The sequence below is a fragment of the Taudactylus pleione genome, unplaced genomic scaffold (assembly GCF_031769625.1).
Source record: "Taudactylus pleione unplaced genomic scaffold, aTauple2 ptg000143l, whole genome shotgun sequence".
NCBI classification, from domain to species: Eukaryota; Metazoa; Chordata; class Amphibia; order Anura; family Myobatrachidae; genus Taudactylus; species Taudactylus pleione.
The window spans coordinates 87,744-112,367 of record NW_028284545.1 but is presented as its reverse complement, the minus strand read 5'-3'; the positions used below and the strand labels follow the sequence as shown (position 1 = coordinate 112,367).

The 24,624-nt window shown below is 45.9% G+C and overlaps 1 protein-coding gene across 3 annotated transcripts in view; it reads right to left on the bottom strand.

Annotated features, from left to right (window-relative positions):
- Positions 1–24,624, bottom strand: part of CC2D2A (coiled-coil and C2 domain containing 2A) — a 121,016-nt gene that overhangs the window by 35,768 nt on the left and 60,624 nt on the right. For all 3 annotated transcript variants that reach the window (XM_088473872.1, XM_088473874.1, XM_088473873.1), the window contains exons 18-28: positions 23,508–23,655; positions 21,102–21,240; positions 20,152–20,355; positions 17,871–17,963; positions 13,412–13,503; positions 7,192–7,359; positions 3,116–3,221; positions 2,737–2,846; positions 2,373–2,469; positions 2,175–2,273; positions 1,264–1,440 (exon numbers count right to left, since the gene is read on the bottom strand). In XM_088473872.1, the coding sequence (XP_088329998.1) occupies positions 1,264–1,440; positions 2,175–2,273; positions 2,373–2,469; positions 2,737–2,846; positions 3,116–3,221; positions 7,192–7,359; positions 13,412–13,503; positions 17,871–17,963; positions 20,152–20,355; positions 21,102–21,240; positions 23,508–23,655 (1,433 nt within the window). The remainder of the gene's footprint in view (positions 1–1,263; positions 1,441–2,174; positions 2,274–2,372; positions 2,470–2,736; positions 2,847–3,115; positions 3,222–7,191; positions 7,360–13,411; positions 13,504–17,870; positions 17,964–20,151; positions 20,356–21,101; positions 21,241–23,507; positions 23,656–24,624) is intronic.

Below are 24,624 nucleotides of genomic sequence, written 5' to 3'. Positions count from 1 at the left end.
TGTCTAAATCCCTAAAAAGTCCCATGTTTTAAAAAATGTAGCCCACCGCTGTCCCCTCCCCAAATGGCCCCTTGTATGTTAATCATGCTGCTGCTTAGTGGACGCTGCGTCCGTTATCGCAGACACAGATCTGCACATGCACAGTACAGATCCTGCACATGCGCAGATTGCAAAACATCGGCGTTGTGTGTAAACCATCGGGTTTGCGCAGAACACTGAATTAGTCCCGGTGTCTGCTTTTAGCATCCATTTGTGTCAAATAATCTCACCAAGTCTCTTGTCTATACTGCGCTGCCTCTGTCACCTCTCAGGCTGCGTATCCAGCTCGCTCTCGGGTGGTGACACTAGAACAACAGCAATCTATCCATCAGAATTAGCAGTAGGGCACTGTAGATGGCCGGGTCACCTGAACTCACACCTCTTTTTTGCTTTAGCTGGATACAGTGCACACTAAGAGCTTGATTCAGAGGTACACACTATTGCAGCCGCAACTGTGTGTTTTACACAGACTCCCACCAGCTACGGCGTTAATACGCCGCTGTGCGTATTAAGCTGCACCATCGAGCATTGCACTAGCCCTATGGAGGCGCAGATTATCCGTCTGAACATGGCCGTCTGTGTCAGTGCCTTTTTAGCAAATCACCTAATCCGCCCACTGAAATCCCCAGCTGCTGCATGTAAATTTGTTCTGAGGCTCATGGCGGTAATCATCGGGAGCATGCATAGAATGAAAACAGTGGCCGCTTGCGTGCGGCATCGACATTGCGAGCACCTCTAAATCAGGGCCTAAGACTTCTACTATATACATCCTCCACTCTCTGCCGCCCACCCGCTCCACCTTACCATCGGATCTGACAGTGACTGGTGGACCCTGTGAATTAAAAATGAGAGAGCGAGAAAAGTTGCAGAGATCAAGAAATCTGTGTCACCCACTGATGGCGACCACACGAGGCGCCGGTCAATTCAACATGCCTGTCTGATGGAACCATCCTAATACAAGTGTCCATATAACATTCCCAATCATCATACTGTATAATGCCACAAAACTTCCACACAACTAGAACACTCAGAAATCATTGGTTAAATAAGTCTTTGACCAAAGGCCTGATAGGAGCAGGCCACCTCTTATATTCTTATAAACTACAGAAGGAGATATGCTATACCTATAAATGCACAAGTGTTAATAATGAGTACGGGAGTAATAACTTTGTGTAGATATTATTTAGATGACACAATTAATAAGTATCACAAAACCATAAATACCTTTTCTCGGATGGGCTCTCCGGGCACTAGCTGAGGCTCAATGGTGATAAAGAGGGTTAGAAAGGAGCCCTGGCTCAGGCTGCGCACTGATTCATAGCCCCCATCATTTCCCAAATTGTGATGTTTGCTGTACCCCAGGAGCACAGGTGGAACATCAATCAGGAACGTCCCATCAATCTGAAAGTCAGGAAACGTCAGTAAGAAATGTACAATGTGGGATACAATATTGTTCATTAGGATATATTTCTCCTGCTCTATATCTTTTCTCTCATCACAGCCAGGGCTGTTTAAATAAAAATGCAAAATGGACAACTTACCCGGGTTCACCAGGACAGAGAGTCCAACAACTATGAGACTACCTGGTAAGTTAGTTGGTTAGCACGGGTCCAAAAACAACTTCAGTCAACTGGTGTCCTAGGAAAACTATTCACCATTTTTTTCTGAGCTGAGGCAAAACCATCGGTCGTTAACTATCAATGATTGTTAACTATCGATGGCCATCACTACCCTCGGCCGACGCCCCTAGCGAGTGCAATCCTGGCCAAGGGGTAGATACGCCCCTAGTTGGTTGGTTCAGTATCTGCCACTTGTGTGCTTGGCAGTGCAAGTGTGAACTGAGTGGGATCGGTGGGGCAGCCTAGTACTTTACAACACTTGGCATGCCCCCGCGGGGAATGGCCACATACCCTTCAAGATGCTGCCTTCTATCCTGATCTCCTCTTGGCAAAAGTTAGGCAGGACGCCAAAGCTTTAACCTTATATGCAAAATTAGCCCCATCTGTAACGCAATCTGTGTTTTGCCAAGTTATATGAGGGACTGACCAGTACAGTGTGATGTACTCCATGCCTCGGTCTAAGCTTCTTCCGATGTATTGTATAATTATGATTACTTCCAGTGTGAGTGCACCTACCCTGGCCTGGAAATAGATGGTAGTAAACGGAATTCGGATGGAACCGAGCCAGTGTCTCTCCACTCGTGTGTGGTATCCGCTTCCCCTCTCTCGGTCATCCTGAAACAAATAGAGATACAGAAAAAATGGAGGAGGGTCTATGGCAGGTTGGGGTGTTACAGGCCATGTTTACATCATAGAACCACATTAAAGTCTTACCTCCAATACATCAAAGCAAACTTCATCGAACACATTGATGAATACATCATCTTTTACAGACTGCAAACTAGCGGTGCTGTAATCGCCATTAGGAGCCCTAAAACATAAGAAACATAGTTAGAGCCCAAAATCACAACAGGGTGCCTTTACTGAACACAGTCTCCCAGGATATGGGAACCGGAACATGCACCTTAGGCAAAACTCAAAAGTCTACGTTTTATTATAGCGCATAAGCCGTAGATCAGTGCAGGATTACAATAATGATCTTTGACAACACTTGCTGGTTACATTGTTATCTCACAATGTAGCACTAGGTTGTTTGTCTTTATGTAGCATTCATTTTACTGTCGGAATAAGTGTTTACCTAAACGGCAATTCCAGTTCTTCATTCCAGTTTGGGTTTGGTCCATCAGCCGTTGAGGTCTGACATACAGTACGCTGAAATGTAACTTCTACAAATGGCCGGACCAACACCTTCAACGACACAGACTATAGTATAATAATTGTATATGAACACAGAAGATGGGCGACCACAAGCTAATATAATACTGTATATAAAATTATACACTGACTGTAAAATATATAAGGCTTTTAAAAGTCACTGAGGAGTTGTGTCACCATAATAAGGCACAAAGTGTTTTACAGTAATATGGCCACATATCCTATCATCTACAATAGATGGTCACATTACATGACAACACAATGATGGCAGAAAAATGTAAATGGAATAATTTTCCTTATACCTGATTGACGGTCCACTCTGGCGCCTGGGCCTTGTTCTGAGGAGACGCAGAAGTCGTGAACATCTCATTAAATGACCTCGTTGACCTGGACGGCTGTTTTGCTTTGCTAGAGAGTAACAGTTTATTAGTACATCATTCTGCTGAAATCTCATTTTGTCCCATCTTGCTGCCTGTTAGGACTCCGACTTCTGTTTTATACTGCATAGAAGATCACCAATTCATTTGACTACTTGATAATACAAAGACAACCAGCAAAAAGTGACAACAATTAACATTAACATATTGATTCATATGCTTTTATGCTCTTAGGTAACTCAGACGATCACTTTCTGCACGAACGAATCCAGGTAAAAAATAACAAAAATAAGCAACATTCAATATTGTCATTTCCTGCTCACTTCTTATGTACAATCTACACAAGACAATAGAAAACAAAAACAGACAACGTCTGCAAAATAGCTCCAACCTGCCATGACGTCTTTTCAGGCTACCATTGCCACCACAAGTGTCCTTTGCGGCATAGACATCTTTCCTGCTCATTCTGCTGTCCAAACTCTTGGAAAATCATGGTTACTTCTTAAACTTTCCAATGGCAGAAAAAAAACTTAACTATCTTGGGAAAAATCAACACATATACTGTACTTTATCTTTGGACATATGTCCAAATATAAAGGCGAATATGTATCAAACCTTTTTTATAAGTTAAAATAGGTGAAACATAAAACGAAAGAATATGAAAAAAAGAATGAAAAATAGTAACGTGTATTAAAATATATGCTCAACAAAACAACTATTGTCTGTGTCGTTCCGTTTCCGTATATCACTTACCACAGCTAATTGCCTATTAGTAATCACACACTGTTCTGTCTTATACTGCTTTTATACCTAAGTAACGGGTTTGACCCGGAGGTTGGAATAGGGGGCTCGATTCAGACCCGGTCGCTAGATGTGTACGCTCGCTCCCAGCATATGCAAATTCGGCTAAGAGACGGCAAGGCAGGCGAATGCACGGTAAGCCATAAGCACGCCCACAATGTCTTGGCGTGCGATCGCTCTGTGTATGCAGACGCCCATCAGCCTGTCTTAAGACGCCCACTTAGGCATGTCATCTCCAGGAAGTGTATGCAACCATCGGTACATCGGGTACCATCGGAAGCGAACGCAGCGCTTGAGGTACACTATACCCTAACTCAAGCACTGCGTTCACTTCAGTGTGAAATACAACCAGGTGACGTGTACTATGACGCTGCCTGTTAATTATGCACACCTCTGAAATGGCGTTATTTCGGTCAGACACGCCTGCGTTCAGATCTGCACTCCCCTGTTTCTAGTGGCCAGCCCCTGTTACCACCCACAAACGGCTTCGCCGGTCACTCACTCTGGTGGGCTGTCTATGCTCAGCGAGCGAACATTTCACGATCTTTCGCAGTGGTTCGCGCACGCGCACTGCGTTGCAGAAGCATTTGCACAGTGCGAACCATCGGCAGCTACGAGCGAACGCTTCTTAGTGTCCGGGTCTGAATCGGGCCCAGGGTTCCAATCCGGATCAAACCCGGAACTTCCACGGCGCCGACCCTGGATATTCCCGAGTCGGCGCCGTTCACACCAGAGCCGTGTCTGCAGTGACCCGGCTCTTCTGTCATTGAAGTGGAGGTCATCTCCAAGCGCCACTGAAGCCGGCCAATCGGCAGGCATGGGGCACGATCCGGGTCATCGTGACCTGGATCACGCCGGTTACACCGCAGGGTTTCACGGGTCTTTCCAGTGTTAACCCCCGCAAATTACCTGGGTTGGATTGCCGGGTCACTCCACCCGGGAATCCAACCCTGTCCCCTTTTACACCCAGAAATAACCCGGGGTAACCCTGCAATAACCCGGGTTTTAGCTTTGGTGTAAAAGGGGTATTAGTTTCATACGTTAGAGCCAGAGAGTTTAATAGAATGTTATTCCCTCACACAGGGAGAGATGGATTATCAAATTAACCAGTCCATGCAGCAGAACATACTCTATTTCACATCATTATTACACATTCCCAAGTCATCCACTGAAGGAGCAGCCTGTCATAATAGCACTGATAACAATATGCTAGGGATCGAATAGCAGTAACTAATTGATACCTCAGATGTAGCTCTAACCTGAGACAACCTAATTGGTGATTAATGTGAGAACAGATATTAAGAATATATATTCATACTGAGTTGTACCTGTGTGGGATATTATACGAATCCTCATTAGCAGGACATAAATACATACGAGTAGCACAGTAAAAATCTGTGTGGTTAATAAAGAATATTATAAGAATGATGAAATTACAAAGGTCATAGTGGCCAGTTATGCAGTTACCAAGGGGGAACCGATTGGATACATTTAATCAGGAGATATAAATGACACAAAGCACAAATGCTACCCATTGGAATATAATACTGCATTAGTAAAGAGAGGCTACATATAGGATTATAGCAGGACCATAATGATTAGCCCATTACTGATGAGCTGAGAATGAGGTGAAATAGAGAATCTTCTGCAGCATCGACTGGTTAATTCGATAAAGGGCTAAGACTACATAATACCCATCTCTCCCTGTGTGAGGGAATAACATCCTAATAAACTCTCTGGCTATAACGCATGAAACTATGGGCCTGATTCAGAGCCGGATGCAATTAGCGCTCGCTCGTCCAGAAAATAGGGGTGGCTATTCAAATTAACCGTTCGCTCTTTGCGGTCTGTTCACGCCTCTAGGTCTGAACGAGCGAACAAAACTTGCGGTCATTTTTTGGAAAACTATGCCCCCTGGCCGCTCGCATCCTACGTCATGTCCGCTATTTATTAGATTAATCGAGTACATCGACCAACGTATGACCTGCTCGCTATTCTTGTGGTTGTTTTTTGCTACCACAATCTTGCGAGCGGTTCTGGCTATAAAATAACCCAGTGACGTGGTCGATGACGCTGCTGTATTAATTATGCACACCCTTAAAACGCCCGTTTTGACCTTTAAGCACGCCTGCGTTCGGAACTCCATTCCCCGTTTTCAAGCACCTTCCCCTGTTACCACCCACAAACGCCTCATTCTGTCACTCAAAATAGCAGGCATTCGCTATTTAGCGAACAAACGAATTTCGGCTGCACTGACTGGTTCGCGCATGCGTATAACAATCCGTACGCATGCGCAGTTGGGCAAACATCGCTCGGAGCGAACGAGCGGCCGCTTACGAGCGGCTCTGAATCAGGCCCTAAGACATAACAGTGTGTGATTACTAATAAGCAATTAGCTGTGATAAGTGATATACGGAAACAGAACGACACAGACGGGTGTTTTGTTGAACATATATTTTAATACATTTTACTATTTTTCATTCTTTTTTTTATGTTCTTTCGTTTTATATTTCGCCTATTTTAACTTATAAGATTGATATATTTAATACATACCAATAAAAGTTTACAACTTTCAAATTATATTTTTGTGGTCGCTAATGCACCCTCGAAATTACTTACCTTTCTCTTCTTATTTTTGTGATATATGGCTTCTATGGAGGTGCTACCCACTACTCAATTTTTACATATAACTATACGGTAGAGACATGTAATTACAGATTTGAGCTATTCTGAGATAAGGACCATTGAAGATATTAGTTATGATAAAGAGACTGGTGCAGGATTCATCCCAGTCTTGATTTTGATGTATCAAACCTTGGCGAGAGATAAAGTACCAACCAATCAGCTTCTGGCTGTCATGTTACAGGCTGTGTTTGAAAAAACATAGTGAGAAGTTGATCGGTTGGTATCTCCCTCCACAGTAATCTTCAGCCACTGTACCGGACACTTGTTACCAGCAATATTATTCCTGGCCTAGATTGTGTCTTACTAGGGATGGAAGCCTACTCCCGCCAGCAGGACATTGGGAGGAATATCCCTGCTGGACTGTATATTAAGTATTGGCCAATAAAGGTGATACTGAGGTACCCTGAGCCAAATACTTTTCCTGGTCTGTGGGCGATCATTGCTCCTCAAAACTTTGTATAGAGCTGCCACAAGCAAAACCAGAACCAATGAAAAGCTCATAATGGCTCTCTTACCTTGACGCTGGCTTTCTAACCGGAATGTCGTAAGCGCGGATAACGTTCACAAGGACCTTGATGTCTCCGTCGGACAGATTCTGAGCAGTGACCTTCTTCCTCTCCTTTCTCCTCGGCTTCAGAGGACGCTTTGGCTCAGCCAGTTTGAAGAGGTCCATTCCCAGGATCCTGAGATATTACACACAACGCATTTCACCTCTGAATGTCTTACACAGAACAGCTCCGCTAAATGTCTAACTATTCATCAGTCCTCAATGAAGCCTTACAGAGATGACATGGAACTGTATGACTTCACACGATACGCAAAAAGAGCCGCAATTATAATGTTGTTACAATGATAAATGTAAACAGTGTTAATACTGTAACAATTTACTGTAGGCTATGTGATAAATGTGCTTAGTGAATATGATAAAAATGGTCCTTAAGAACACATCAGATACAACAATTCATTTTGCAACAAATTAACATATACCCAAATAGCATACAATGGCCCTCATTCAGAGCCGTACGCTCTGAGCAGAGCGCACGCTCTGAATGAGGGCCGGGCTCCATGAAAATGGAGCGTCCTCCTGGACGCTCGTATAGCTGTGGGTCACCACCCACAGGCTATACGAGCGTGCATTGTGATGGCCGCGATGGTCGTGACCATCGCGACCATCGAAATTGCGAGCCGGAGCCTGCGGTTGAGGTTTTCAACTGCAAGCTCCGGAGTGATTTTGGCTCTATCAGAGCCAAAATCACTCCCACTGACATCACTAGTGATGTCAGTGGGCCGGCTTTTGACGGGAGGCGTTCCCGTGGGAATGCCCCCGTCAGGGAGGCACGCCCCTGGCACGCCCACCAAAGGGGGCGTGCTGTCAATCAACATTGACAGCACGCCCCCTTTGATCGGACACAACGAGCGAAGGACTTTCCTTCGCTCGTGGCGTCTGGCGCATGCGCACGACGGAGCTCCCTCCGTCGTGCGCATGCTCAGTCCATAACATCGACCCACTTGCGAGCGGACAGCCGCTCGCGAGTGGGTCTGAATCAGGCCCAATGTTACTTATTCTAGTCTAATTTTCACTGATAACAATAAGAAGCAAGTAGGGATATGTCATTACATCTGTGCATTATCAGACTGTGCATTATAAAACACCTCGGACTGTGAGTAATAAATCATTTAGTAGACACCACAAAAGTTTTATGTAGTATAGACTTGCCTGCAAAATGTCACAGTTTTTAATGTCACGGGTGCGTTATAACTTACAGCCCTATAGTGAGGGCAACTGTCCTTCTAGTTATCAGCAGGACAATGTGAAGTGATGGTGTCTGGGTAATGCGATGATATCACTAAGCTCTGTGTATTATGTTGAATTTTATTAACTTTTATAAATGTGTTGGATATAACTTGATTTCAATAATGAATACTTCTTCCCTACCATCTTTACAAGACTTCTATGAGGACTGCAGTACGGATACTATACAAAACATCACCATAAAGTTTTTGAAATTCATTAAATTATAGGGGAGATGTATCAAACTTTCTAAAGAGAACAAGTGGAGAAGTTACCCATATTGACCAATCAACTTCTAGCTATTATTTATCAGGTACATTCTATAAATCGATCACTAGAAACCTATCCACTTGCCCAATTTAGAAGGTTTGATACATCGCTCCCAAAATGAGAACATTTTAAAGTAATCAGAAGTTTTGTGAAATGTAAAATGATTCATTAGTGGTGTTGATTTGAATGTGATTTCCAGCATAGGTATAAGTTGAGTAATAAATGACATATAACCGATTATTATTATTATTATTTACACCACTGAGATATAAATCGCCCCATTTGCATATAAGAATAAAAATCGGTGAGATCGCAATAATCCTCTATCTCACAGGCTCGGAAGATATCATTTCAGCGTTATGTAAACCTTGGCAGCGATATAGAAGATTATTAGATGAGTACTATATTGTATGTGATTAGTATTATAATATATATGAGATTAGTATTTCAACTTTATGGATGGAGTTTTGCTTATAGGCATGTGAAATACACAGGCAATAACCAAGAGGCCATGCTTGCTGGCACTGAGATATGTATAGAGTGGGGATAGGGGTCTAATACATACATGGATAGACATTTACACGATGTTATATATAGCATATATGTATAAAAGATTCATTCTATACAGGACAAAGTCTTGGTTCATTGCCAGTGCATTGAGTAAGAACCAGAACAAACACGTACCCGGTGCCACTAGAACTTAGTGAAAGAGGCAAGGCAGGAGAAGAGTATAAATATGAATCAATACAGCACATAGACAGTTTTAGAGAAATGGCTACAAATATATTACCGGCAACACACAAACTCTATAGAAATCTCGATGGGGAGACTTATCAAATCTTGGACAGAGATAAAGTGGAGAGAGATAAAGTACCAACCAATCAGCTCCTAACTGTCATGCTACAGACGGAGTTTGAGAAATGAGTTAGGAGCTGATTGGTTAATACCTTATCTCTCTCCAAGCTTTGCTAAATAATGATCGTTTTTCCTGGATGGATTACAGTCTTAAGCAAGTTGGTCCCATTCACTGGCATTAGTTCTGGACATGAAGGTCTGAATTCTTTTATATTCAGGTGTCAGTTCTATTTGACTTTTATCAATATTAGGAAGATTTAAAAAAATAAAAAAACAAAAATCAGACTCCGTAGCTGAATATGAGAAGTGACATTTGATGATTAAAGCAGCAATCCTACATGTTTTTTATTTAAGCAACAAGTTAAATACCTGATAATGATTTTTAGAACGACAGCTAAAAAAAAAAAAAGGCTGACTATCTCCTTTGCAAAAAATATGGCTACCAGTTATACAGTCACAGGTACTCAGCATGTTATATTAAAAACAGAGGTAGGAACTTATAGTAATTATAGAAACCAGACAGAGTTCAGAGGGGCATTCCAAAGCCTCTCTGCTCACTGCACCATGTGACATGTGACTGTGGTCGCCATGGTAGTCCATGAGATTGTGCAGAATTATAAATAATTAACAGAAGCCTAAAGAAATAGAAAAATGGTCCAAGCCAACATTCTTCTTATAGCCTGCCACAGTGATCTAGATCAAAAACCCACTTAAGTACAGATGAATCCTCATACACTACTGTTGCACCTGTGGCCAAACAAGCCCTTTCAACGCTCCATGGCCCGTGCGATTCTGTTAGCGCCAAGCTCTTTTTTGCATCTTTTTCATCGAAAAATGCATCTTAATCGCAATGTGATGCATCTGAGGCACACCATGAGACCGCGCTGATTCGTTTGATATGTGACATTTGTACATCTGTGTGTGACTGAATCTGAATCTGAGGGCCATATTCAGCACAGGCAGCTTTGCAATTCCGTCCTTGCAATTGTGGTAATGCAGCAGGAGGTGTCATGTCTCCTGCATGCATTACTTATCCGAGCTGCGTCGAAGGACGCAGCATCCGATAATCTGTGATAAGTCGGCCGGCTAAGTGACCCATGGGTCCTGGCCTTTTCCCTCCCCACCAACGACGGCATCGTGCCTCCGTTTTGGGATACGTCGCCGCCCCATCCTGCCCACAAACGGAGTGCGTGTCCGGCGTCTGCGCAGATTCCGGACCATTGGGAATCTGCGTGCACTGCTTAATAAGACCCCTGTATACAAAGTGCTACAATGCAGCGGGTGCGGCTTTTTACCACAACAAGTTCCATTGTGCTTCGTATACAGACTGCTGGTGCTTCCTATTCGCATCGCATTGCGACTAAAAAGGTATTTTTAGGCAAATGGCACTCAGCGCTAGCAGAATCGCACGTGACCTGGGGGGCTCACTTGTGCCAGGCATGTATGCGCCACATAGCGTATTGAGGCTAGGTGAATGAGTACACATCTGTATTTAATGGGATTGCTGTTAAAACAAGAGGAATATGATTAGAAATAACTAGACAAGGTTTGGCAATTCTCAGTCACAAAAGGTGATATACATTCTATGTCTTTGTGAATGTGACCAGCTCTTACATAAAGCAGCTTATGTTTATTATATTTAGGGTTATGTTAATACAATTTTAATATATTCCCTTGTATTATGTAGGACCAGGGAGAGAACTACGTTCGATATAAACTAAAAACACCAAAGCAGATGGGAGAGTACATGCACTGCTACATCCGACTGACTAACCTACCACTGTACAACATACAGCATGTCTGCCCTTGGCTGGCCTAGAACTCACAATACTCCCTTGTACTGTATTACAACAGAATGTAAGCTCTTCAGAACAAAGGCCCTCATTCAGAGCCGTACGCTCTGAGCAGAGCGCACGCTCTGAATTAGGGCCGCCCTCCATAATTCTGGAGCGTCCTCCTGGACGCTCGTATAGCTGTGGGTCACCACCCACAGCCTATACGAGCGTGCAGTTTGATGGGCGTGATGGTCGTGACCATCGCGACCATCGAAACTGCGAGCCGGAGCCTGCGGTTGAGGTTTTCAACCGCAAGGCCCGGAGGGATTTTGGCTCTATCAGAGCCAAAATCACTCCCACTGACATCACTAGTGATGTCAGTGGGCCGGCTTCTGACGGTAGGCGTTCCCTTGGGAACGCCCCCGTCAGGGAGGCACGCCCCCGTCAGGGAGGCACGCCCCCGGCACGCCCACCAAAGGGGGCGTGCTGTCAATCAACATCGACAGCACGCCCCCTTTGATCAGACACAACGAGCAAAGGACTTTCCTTTGCTCGTCGCGTCTGGCGCATGCGCACGACGGAGCTCCCGCCGTCGTGCGCATGCGCAGTGCACAACATCGACCCACTTGCGAGCGGACAGCCGCTTGCGAGTGGGTCTGAATCAGGCCCAAAATTCCTTCTTTACTTTTTTTTTTTAGCAAACATTGAGATTTCCTATGATGTGTAATGTAATAGGAACACATGAATGACTGTGTATATTGCTGGCATCACAAGTCATACACTTTGTTTAATATGTTCATTAATATATAAAAACAGGACAAAACTATACAAATGTAGTAAATACCTCTGACATTTTCACTAATAATTAATGGGAGTGACTTAAGCAATCATGTTGGGGCTCATGACCAACTAATACCCAGTGAACTTAGAACTAAATAGGTATCACCATAGTATCCGCATACTCACTAGTGCTCTTACTATCATTGTCAGCGCATCACCTTCTATCCACATGTCTTACTGCAGGTAATCACATGTGTGAGCCTACAGCAAGCCCCAAACACTTGTGTAAATGCTAGTAACAAACACGTTTGCGCCTGACATGCATTTTTACTCCCCATCAATAACTGGTATTGCAAAGCCAGTGAGCACCTGGTCTTAGACCCCTAGGGCCTGCTTCTGTGTCCCACGTGATGCAGTCATAATGCCGCCCAATTCCAGACATCCCAATGCGAAAATGAGATTTTGAGATCAGCCGCCAAACTATCATCAGCATTTTCACCAGCTCCATTCTTAAGGTGCCCACACACATACCGACTTGCTCCCAATCAGCCGATGTACACGATTTCCCCTGAACTCTCCCTGAACTCTCCCCAGGCAGTCGTGGTCACGATTTGGAGTTAAAAATGTCCAATATGATTTAAGATCTATCAGCCAGTACATTGTATCCCAGATTGGCTAATCTGCCTTACAGCATGGCAGATCTGAAAATGCGAGGTACGACGAGCGGGGACGCGCATCGGCATCGTGATCAAGAGTAGAAACTCACGATTTGGCCATTTTTTACATGATCTGTTGTCATGATTCATCGACATCAGCCAAATTGGATGAAAAGTCGGTATGTGTGTGGGCACCTTTAGTGCAGGAGATCTGGCTGGAATCGGACGGCTCTCTGCATGCGCTCACCTCAGAATAGCCCACCACTCTACTTACATGACCATGGGACGCTTCTTCTGCGAGCGAATGCCCTGTTGGCACCTTGTAATGCCCATTCAGCCCTGTGTGGCAAGCGGCAGAAACGCTGGCAACCCACAATCACTGGTAAATCGCTCTGAGTTACATATGTAGGCTGCTTGCTATAAAATCGCATTCAGAATTGCTTGGTGGCTAACTTACTAATGAATGGTTTTCCAGCAGGATTTAAAGCCGTGATTGCAGTCTTTATATCCGCCGAATGATAAACCCCATAACTGCGCTTGTTCCACCTATAGATACTGCATAACTGTTTATGTATAGATCACATATACGCACACACATACATCTTACCCAAGACTAGGGATGTCTTCTTCAACAACCAAGTCGGAGAGAAGAAAATGATGTTTTGCTATCAGGAACCGGTTTATCACAGATTCCCTAATCTGTTAGCATAAGGAGAAGCAAAATTATTATTTTAAACAGACTATAACAAATAGTGCTCTGTAAATAGTTCTAAAGTATTTACAAAAAAAAAATCCATCTCCAAAAGATTTCCCCTTTTAATTTCTACAAAATGTTTTTGGTTTATTTTTATAGGTGAGCAAAATATCATCATCATCTATGGTGGTATCATAAAAAAAAATCCAGTGATTTAAGGTAAAACCTGGGAGGTACCTATAAGGCGGCACTCCGAGGCAGCTGACAAAGGAAACAGGCTTCCGGGGACAGCAAATTTAGGGTATCATTTAAAAAAAATAAAAAAGTCTAATGATGGAATTAGTGATGCTTAGGGGTAAATTTACTAAAGTGAGAGTTTTTAGAAGAGAGTTTTAAAAGTGATGTTGCCCATAGCAACCAATCAGATTCTAGCTATTATCTACTAGAAGGTGCTAGTTAAATGTTAAGTAGAATCTTATTGGTTGCTATGGGCAACATCACTTTTAAAACTCTCTTCTAAAAACTCTCACTTTAGTAAATTTACCCCTTAAAATGTACAACTAAGTGCACCCAACACGTATGCAAATGTAACTGGCAGTTGGTGTATGGTTTGAAAGGGCAACACTTCAGTTATCACCTCAGGAGAATGGCGAGACAGACCCCCAATGCCGCATTAATAAATGAATCACTGAAGCAACTTGTTTGGTGCTGCGAATGTTTAGGCACACAGGGGGAGAGCTATCACACCTCCTATACAGTGGAGAAGTTGCCCATTACAACCAATCAGCTTCTAGTTAGCATTTATAAAGTACATTCTGTAATATGATAGGTAGCAGCTGATTGGTTACATCTCTTCCCTATGCAGTCATGAGGCACTCACTCATCTAAGGTACAGTTATACAATAATTAGGTAAGAGAGGCTACAAAGCAAGCTGCATGAGTGAACAAATACAGATAAGGGGATTTTTGGTTACTTACCGTTGAATTATTTTCTCTGAATCAGACTGGGGGACACTGGATCATGGGGTTGTAGATGGGACTGCAAGGAGCTGGCACTTAACAAACACTGTAACTTTTAACCCAAGCTCCTCCCCTCTGCAACCCCATGACTGCAGTACAACTTCAAAAGCGCCTGGTAAGGAGAAGCAGTAACTCAGCGAAACGGTTATAACAATAACCAAATTAACTGTACCGCAGGGACCAACGTTGTCAAAAATCCAACATAACACGACTGAGCGGGAGGGAACACAGTGTCCCCAACCTGATTCAGAGAATGATAAGTAACCAAAAATCCCCTTTTCACCTTCATCAGGGCTGGGGGACACTGGAGCATGGGAAGTTCAAAAGCCGCCCCCAGGGGAGGGAACACTCAGGTTGCCTGACCGGAGAACTGTACGCCCAAAGTGGGCGTCACTGGAGGCATAAACATGAAACCTGTAAAAAATGCGCAAACGTGTGGGCAGAGGACCAGGTAGCTGCACAACAGACCTGTTCAGCCGAGGCTCCATGGCGCGCCACCCAGGAGGTCACCACGCCCGAGTAGAATGAGCCGACATCTTGGCAGGTGCCGGTCACTCGGCATCAGAATAGGCCTGAGAGATGACAGAGCGGATACATCTTGCAATGGTCTGCTTCGTGGCCGACCAGCCAGCCACGTTTCTGAGCATCGTAGAGAACCAGTAGGGAGTCCGTACGACGTATGGCAGAAGTTCTGTCCAAGTAGATCCGCAGGGCCCGGACGACGACAAACAGTGTCAGAATGTCCCAGTAAGTCTCCGATGGGGAGAACACAGGAAAGACAATTTTCCTGGTTTAAGTGGGTCGCTCAGGCCATGTCTCCATGAGCGACCCACGCGGAGGCCAGCAAAGGCGAATAATGATCCCCGAGCCAATAAAAATGGTAGCCTTCCAATTTTTTATTCAGCGGATCCTTGTAGGACGCCGAAACTTGAACCGGAAGTGCAGTGTGCCTAGCCAAACGTACCACTGCTGCATCAACCTTGGGAGGCTGTTCCCACTTGGCGATCCGGTCTGGCGGGAGCGGGTAAAGGGCCACAAACTTGCGAGGATGGAGAACTTCTTATCCGGCGCTTTCCACGCCTGCTCGATGAGATTCGAGAGGTCCGAGGGAGCCGGGAAACAAACAATCCTCTTACGCCTACGCTTGAATGGTCCCACCGCTGCTGCTTAGTTATTCAAGTCTAGGCAGTCCAGAGACTGCCTCACCGCAGTAATGAGGTCCTCCACACCTTGACCCAAAGGGGGCTCTGGACCCTCCTCAGGGAGAACCTCCTCCTCTGGAAGTTCCCCCCCCTCAGAATCCAAAAAGTCTAACGGTCCCCTGGACAAAGGTAGACGCTTATGCGCAGTGCAGAGCTTAGGATCCTCAAAGAACCGTTCCATATAAAAGAGGAAACCTTCTTGAATCCTGCCGCTGTGCGTTCCATGGCACGAAGCCAAGGTGGATCAGGCTCCAGTGAGGGACCACCCCGGCTGACGGCGATGACTGCATGATAGGGGACAGGTGGGTCAGCCCCCTGAGCCTGTTCTTCCCGCTGACGCACCATGAGCTTCACCAAGTTGGTGAGCGACCGACCCATAGTCTGAGCCCACGCCGGTTCGTCCGAGGCGGATGCAGCACCACCTGACACCTGCGCATAACTAGGCCCCGTCTGACAGTCCATGCACAGCGCCCCAGAGTCCAACTGTCCACATGGCAATTTTACCTGACACTGCGCACAGGTAAAAAATATTGCCAAGGTAGGGGTTTGGACCTTGGCAGGATTTGATTAATCTGTCATATCTGCCCCGCCGTTGCGCTAACCTGCGGACGTAGGTAGCCCAAAAAAATTGAAAAAAAAATGCAAGTCACTGAGCACTGCCAAACTCCCAGACAGGCAATAACAATAGACATATACTTAACCTTCCTTGGAGGCTAAACCCAGCAGAGGAGAGGAGCTTGTGGCTGTTGTCCCTGTCCTCCCGCAGAGGCATATGCGATGGCTGCTTCAGAGCCCAGCAGCTTCCTACGCAGAAAGGAATTGTTTCTCAGGAGCCTTCCTGGGCTGCTCTAAGAACCCTTTGGCCAAATGCCGTATCAGATGTGGCGAACGTATCAAAGGAATAGAATTTCAGGAACGTATTGGCAGAAGACCACGTGGCTGCCCTACACAGCTGCTCTGCAGAAGCACCACGTCGTTGTGCCCACAAAGTTCCCAGCGACTGGGTTGAATGAGCCCTCACCCCAGACTGTGCAAGAAGATCCGCCACTGCATAAGTGTGGCGAATAGCCAAACGGATCCATCTTGCCAGCGTCTGCTTAGTCGCTGGCCAACCCCGTTTGCAAAAGTCACACAGGACAAAGAGAGCATCTGTCCTACGCAGGTCCTTTGTCCTACGTACATAAATCCGGAGAGCCCACACAACATCCAGAGAGGCCACTTCCGGAGAAGAATTTGGAACCTGGAAAGCAGGAAACACAATCTCTTGATTGATGTGAAACCTGGAAACAACCTTAGGAAGGTATCCTTAGAAATGGAGAGCGACAGGATAAAGCGCTCAAGTCCGACACCCGTCTAGCAGAAGCTATGGCCAGGAGGAAGACAGTCTGCCAGGTGAGCCAAAAAATGTCCACAGTATCCAAGAGCTCAAAAGGCGAAGCCTGCAGGGTCCTAAGAACCAGAGTCAAAATGTGATAATGCACCATGGCATATTTGCCAGTATTGTATGTTTTTTATCTTTATTTTATTTTATTCAGGATTTATATATTGCAGAAATGCTGATACGAGTACCTGGGCTGAGCTGGGTTCCCAAATTTGTTTAAAATGTGCTGCTCTGCCAGTCTCCCAGTGCTTCACTTACCAGCTGTGGGTAATGGTCACTAACTGTTTTACATTTGACCAATACTAATGTAATAGTTTGTAATAGTGGAACTCTGACTGAATGTCGGAACCCCGGGTGACAGGCTTAGGCTGAGCTGTATTGCAGATAGTAATTCACTCTAGTTACAAGTAACTATATACAAAATTCATTATGAAACATACTCATATAGGCCCTGTTGTATTCTCTTCCTATTAAAAATGAATGAATGAATGAATCACATACTCCAATAGTCTAAGTAAGCCTGTCGTGAGTACCCAGCAGAAAGAACACAGCATAGAAACTTGGTGAGCAGAGCTGGTGAGATGGGAAATCCTGCAAACTGGGCAGTTATCCCTCGGGAAGTATATATGGGGACATCTAGATAACAGCAGTGCAGATGCTAAACTCAGACTAAAGACATTTACTCAGAAAAGCTCAGCAATCTATTATTACACAAAAGTTACTTATATTCTTGTATTCCTATGTCACTAAAGGCATCATTTGTACTTACCTTATGGAGATATTTGGCAACACGAATCCTATGTGCATCTAAGTGTGTTTCTGTAATGCCCACATCTTCCTCCCGCAATCTCTTCTCACAATTCTACAATATGTAACAAAGAAACACATTTCATTCTGCAATAAGAGCTGAATATGTGTCATTTTTACTTCACATGTACTGATAAAGTAATATTGGTATTTAGAAAACAAACAGAGCGGATTACCTTCATTACTGTGATTTGCTGTTTATAAAGTTGCAATTATTTTGCAAGCTGGTTATATAGAGAGAGATGATGAAAGGGGCCTACAGGGGATAAGGAACGACTGTACGATTACAATGTTGTAATCGTACTGTCGTTCCACTATCTGCTAGTGGACCTTTAGAGAGTTAGCCTTAGGCTGCGGGACAGGGGCGTCAGCCTTAGGCTGCGAGACAGGGGAGTCAGCCTTAGGCTGCGGGACAGGGGAGTCAGCCTTAGGCTGCGGGACAGGGGAGTCAGCCTTAGGCTGCGGGACAGGGGAGTCAGCCTTAGGCTGCGGGACAGGGGAGTCAGCCTTAGGCTGCGGGACAGGGGAGTCAGCCTTAGGCTGCGGGACAGGGGAGTCAGCCTTAGGCTGCGGGACAGGGGAGTCAGCCTTAGGCTGCGGGACAGGGGAGTCAGCCTTAGGCTGCGGGACAGGGGAGTCAGCCTTAGGCTGCGGGACAGGGGAGTCAGCCTTAGGCTGCGGGACAGGGGAGTCAGCCTTAGGCTGCGGGACAGGGGAGTCAGCCTTAGGCTGCGGGACAGGGGAGTCAGCCTTAGGCTGCGGGACAGGGGAGTCAGCCTTAGGCTGCGGGACAGGGGAGTCAGCCTTAGGCTGCGGGACAGGGGAGTCAGCCTTAGGCTGCGGGACAGGGGAGTCAGCCTTAGGCTGCGGGACAGGGGAGTCAGCCTTAGGCTGCGGGACAGGGGAGTCAGCCTTAGGCTGCGGGACAGGGGAGTTAGCCTTAGGCTGCGGGACAGGAGAGTTAGGGTTAGGCTGCGGGACAGGAGAGTTAGGGTTAGGCTGCGGGAGGGGAGAGTTAGGGTTAGGCTGCGGGAGGGGAGAGTTAGGGTTAGGCTGCGGGAGGGGAGAGTTAGGGTTAGGCTGCGGGAGGGGCGAGTTAGGGTTATACTGCAGGAGGGGAGAGTTAGGGTTATACTGCGGGAGGGGAGAGTTAGGGTTAGGCTGCGGGAGGGGAGAGTTAGGGTTAGGCTGCGGGAGGGGAGAGTTAGGGTTAGGCTGCGGGAGGGGAGAGTTAGGGTTAGGCTGCGGGAGGGGAGAGTTAGGGTTAGGCTGCGGGAGGGGAGAGTTAGGGTTAGGCTGCGGGAGGGGAGAGTTAGGGTTAGGCTGCGGGAGGGGAGAGTTAGGGTTAGGCTGCGGGAGGGGAGAGTTAGGGTTAGGCTGCAGGAGGGGAGAGTTAGGGTTAGGCAGCCCAAGGGGAGAGTTAAGAGTTAGGCTGCACAAGGAAAGAGATAGGGTTAGGGTGTTGGAGGGGAAGTTTAATGTTAGACACCGGGAAGAGAGAGTAAGGGCACGGGAGGGGAGAGTTAAGGTTAGGCTGTGGGAAGGTTAGCTGTGGGAGTGGAAGGTCAATGTTAGGCTGCGGGAAGGGAGATTAAGGGCATGGGAGGGGAGAGTTAGGGTTAGGCTATGGCAGAGGAGGGTTAGGTTAGGCTGCGGGAGAGGAGGGTTTGGCTGCGGGAGGGGAGGGTTAGGGTTAGGCTGTGGGAGGGGAAATGTTGGGTTAGGCTGTGAGAAGGGAGGTTAGGGCTAGGCTGTGGAAAGAGACGGTTAGTGTTAGGCTATGGGGGGAGAGGGTTAGAGTTAGGCTGCGTAAAGGGAGGGTTAGGGTTAGGAATAGGGTTTAGCATTACTTAACACCGAAACAAATGCAGGATCAGCCAGAACTCACCGCCGGCTGACCGCCAAATTCGCCGAACAAGGTAAGTCACAGCTGAACATTTGACGACATTCTAATCATGTTGTCAATTCATCAGTGTCAACGTAGTCAATGTCAACATTCCAAGCTTGTCGACATTCTCATGTCAATGTTATGAATGTCAACAAAATATACCCAAACCATACCAGTTGAACTATTGTAATAGAACCCAGTGGCAGCTTCTCTTGTTTTTATATTCAATAGCAAGGGAGACAAGAGCAGTGTTAATTTATTATACAAGCACTTCTAATAACAGAATAATGCCATAACATTATCAAACGCACTATTCATCAAACCATACGTGCAATATATACTTAATGCTGCTTACCGCAAACACCTTGTCTGGAATCTCTCGCTCCTTTATAGGCACCATCTTGTAGTTGCGGAACTCTGCGACCTCTTGGTTACGGAGCTGTAGTAGCCGGAACCGTTTCGATCTGCCCAGTTCTTCATCAGACACAAAGTCAAACTCCTTTTGTAGCTGCTCAAGCCTGAAGAACTCAGGAACATAGGCGTTCCCACTGTCTGCAATCTACAATTAATAAGAGGCTATAGACTGAAGTACAGACATATAATAATATATTTTCACACAATTTGTGTGCGCCCTGGAAAACGTGTCCAAAAGTTTAACATGTCTCCCGTAGTGACACCTCTCACTTTCTCCCCAATCCCAATAAATGTGTGGCTGCTGTCTCTTCATGTCACCAGACTAATAGGACAGTTCAGTGCGCACTCCAGTGCCTGAGGGGTCTATTTACTAAGCCTTGGATGGAGATAAGGTACCAGCCAATCAGCTACTAACAGTCATGTCACAGGCTGTGTTTAAAAAATGACAGTTAAGTGCTGATTGGCTGGTACCTTATCTCCGTTGATATCTCCATCCAAGGCTTAGTTAATATAGTTGTAAGAAACTAATATTTGTACCTTAACAACCTTCAAATGTACAAATGTTTTTAAAGTATAACAAAACAATTTAAAGTTTCTTTTTTTTTATTATTCCATTGCTCAGAGTGCAACTGGTAAAACATTGGTAATAAGCTGGTGCAAAATTGCCCATGGATCTGTAAATTGTAAGCCACAGCCCCACCCCCACATCATAATACAGCGTTTCATGCCCCGCCCACTTCTCCACTGCGGGAGGCTCCAGCCTGGGAGCCTCACGGAAGCTCCAAGGAAGCAGACGAGTGTGACTAATGATCATTACAGCAGAACGATCGGTGTTACTGCTATTAGAGGGAATTATTAAACAGGGCCCACCCAATACATCCCATCTCTTACCTTTATGAGCTGCATGAGGGAGGTATTTCTGGGATCATTAGGATCCAGTTTTGATTCTGCTGCCCACTTGGCTAATTTCTTCATGTCAGTCAATCCGGAAGCTCCAATAGAAGACACTGGGTCTATGTTACTTAATATCCTGTTGTTGAAAGATATACAATTACAGGACAGACAACGCGGTCGGCATACGGCGCACTGGACAAGCAGCAGAAGTTGTCGGAGAATGTGGGTCTGATTTCCCAGAATGCACTGGGAACTGTAACTATGACATATAACAATTGTAGGCATTAAATAAATGAGTTCTTTAAAGCCTTAAGGGGTTAGAGAGCTAGGGGCCTATTTACTAAGCCTTGGATGGAGATAAAGCAGACTGAGATAAAGTACCAGCCAACCAGGTCTTAACTGTCATTTTTCATGCATAGCCTGTGACATGGCAGTTAGGAGCAGATTGGCTGGTACTTTATCTCAATCCAAGGCTTAGTAAATAGACCCCAAAATGGTCTATGTACCAAGCTTTGGACAGAGATAAAGTACCAACCAATCAGCTGCTAACTGTCATTTTTCAAAAACAACCTGTAACATGACAGTTAGGTTATAATGGGTTGGTACATTCTCTCTCTCCACTTTGATACATCTCCCCCTTCATGACCAGGGTACTCCTCAGATTTGAGACTAGACAAATAATTATATTGTATATTATTTAGGCAGCATTGTTAAATAGTATTTTTTGGGGGAGGCAGGGGGGGTTCCAAAAGCGAAAACGAAAAGAAACTAGTAAAATGTCAGAACAGTACAAATAAGACGAACAGGACTGTAAAAGAGCGTACAAAGGCAAATATGATGAAGAGCTGCCGGGTTTTTTACATTTTATTTTTAAAAGAAAAACATAAAAAGTGTGTGAGGAAGGAGGGAGGGAGGAAGGAGGGAGGGAGGGAGGGAGGGAGGGAGGAGGGAGGGAGGGAGGCAGGGGGAGAGGGAGGGAAGCAGGGGGGAAGGGAAGGAGGGAGGGAAGCAGGGGGGAAGGGAAGGAGGGAGGGAAGGAGGGAGGGAAGCAGGGGGGGAGGGAGGGAAGCAGGGGGGGAGGGAGGGGTGCATCACTGGCGTATAGTCAGAGAGAAATGATACCTGAAAACAGAGGTCGCTAGGAGGTGTACCATGTGGGATGAGTGCGTAACAGAGGTAGTGGAGGTAATAAAAGAATTAGTGGCAGCATATGGCTCTCCCCTTTATTTTTATACCCAATGAACCTCATTCAGAGTTGGATGCAGATGTAAAAACTCAGCATAGGTAGGGAGTGTGCCAGCCTCGCCAAGAGAGTATAAGATAACATGAATAAGATAGGCAGTTCCAGGGCCGGATTGAGGGCCACATGGGCCTGGAGCTGAAAATGATTAAGGGCCTATTTTGAAAAGCAGATGAGGTGTGACCAGTGCTGTGTGGTGTGGCCAGAGCCACATGGGCATATACACCCGCTATAATCTCAACACCAATGTCTCCGTAAATATATAAAAGAAACAAAATTCTATTTTGTGAGGTAACTAGAAATACAATTTTACTACTTATGATTTATGGCTGACCATGTGGACAGCAGATGGTCAGTCAACATCATGCTGTCATGATGATGGGCCTATTTTTATTTGGAGGCCTGGAGCTGTAGCTCCATCCGCCCCATTGTTAATCTGGCCCTGGGCAGTTCTGCATGACTGTGAGTACAGAAGGTACTAAAAATCAAATATGCATCACAGTAAATGACCAGAGCGTGCAGGTAATAAGTACTCAGCTAGCTCGCAGCTTTTTAAATACAAAGCGAAGAAAGCGCAAATATAACATTGACACTTTTTTTTTTATGTCTACTCCAGAGGTTCCCAAACTCGGTCCTCAAGGTACCCTAACAGTCCAGGTTTTAAGGATATCCATGCTTGACCAGAAGTAACTTATTTAGTACCCAAGTCAATTTGATTTAACCACCTGTGCTCAACCATGGATATCTCTAAAACCTGAACTGTTGGGGAGCCTTGAGGACCGCGTTCGGGAACCTTTGGTCTACACTAATAAACATATCTGCAGTCTTCCCCTTCCTAAACAGAGTAGCAAACATACTTTAACAACAAAAAAGTGATCTGTACACTGTAATCTTGCTGTTAAAACACAGACCCAGCAGTATTATTTCTTTTGCATTAATGGGTGTGTCTTAGATGCATTTGCCCAATCAGGGGAAGACCCACGTCTGTCATCATCAGGTCTAAGTAACTACAAGACCTATCCCAAACAGACAGCTATCCACGCTGAACAATTTTAAGATTAAGCTATAACCTGAAAACGCTCTGAGAAATGTTGTTATTGGCACCATCTGTAATACACACACTATTTGCGAACCTAACTTTCACGTCGGTGACATTGGCTTACCGTTTGGCAAAGCTATTTTGTAGTGTAACTGAAGGAGCCAGTGGCATGCCATTTTCCCCAACCGCCCAAGAAGCACAATAAGACACTTTTCCAGATGTCATCAAAGTCACCCTGTTACTACCGTCAGCTTCAAAGGACAGTGGGACATCTAAAAATAGCAGAGACAAAAAGTTGTAGTGAATCTATAAGGACAATACTTTCTATATTTCACTACAGTGCAGATGCAATGAAGATGTAAGAGCACAGGCAGGGGTGAAGCTAGTGGGTATTGACAGGCCTTGTGCCCAGGATACTGGAGGGCACCAGCAGGGGAGGCACAATGAGGTTAATATCTGACTACATGGAACGCTATCAGAGAGGTCAGGCAGCTCTGGCTCCATAACCCTACGCTCAGAGTAAGAGTGTTCACTTCCAGCAACATAGGAGCTGGAGAGAGAGAGCGCAAGAGCTGTGACTGGGCAGAGAGAGAGCGCGAGAGCGCTGTGACTGGGCAGAGAGAGAGCGCGAGAGCGCTGTGACTGGGCAGAGAGAGAGCGCGAGAGCGCTGTGACTGGGCAGAGAGAGAGCGCGAGAGCTGTGACTGGGCAGAGAGAGAGCGCGAGAGCTGTGACTGGGCAGAGAGAGAGCGCGAGAGCTGTGACTGGGCAGAGAGAGAGCGCGAGAGCTGTGACTGGGCAGAGAGAGAGCGCGAGCGCTGTGACTGGGCAGAGAGAGAGCGCGAGCGCTGTGACTGGGCAGAGAGAGAGCGCGAGCGCTGTGACTGGGCAGAGAGAGAGCGCGAGCGCTGTGACTGGGCAGAGAGAGAGCGCGAGCGCTGTGACTGGGCAGAGAGAGAGCGCGAGCGCTGTGACTGAGCAGAGAGAGCGAGAGCGCTGTGACTGGGCAGAGAGAGAGAGAGCGCTGTGACTGGGCAGAGAGAGAGAGAGCGCTGTGACTGGGCAGAGAGAGAGAGAGCGCTGTGACTGGGCAGAGAGAGAGAGAGCGCTGTGACTGGGCAGAGAGAGAGAGAGCGCTGTGACTGGGCAGAGAGAGAGAGCGCTGTGACTGGGCAGAGAGAGAGAGCGCTGTGACTGGGCAGAGAGAGAGAGCGCTGTGACTGGGCAGAGAGAGAGAGCGC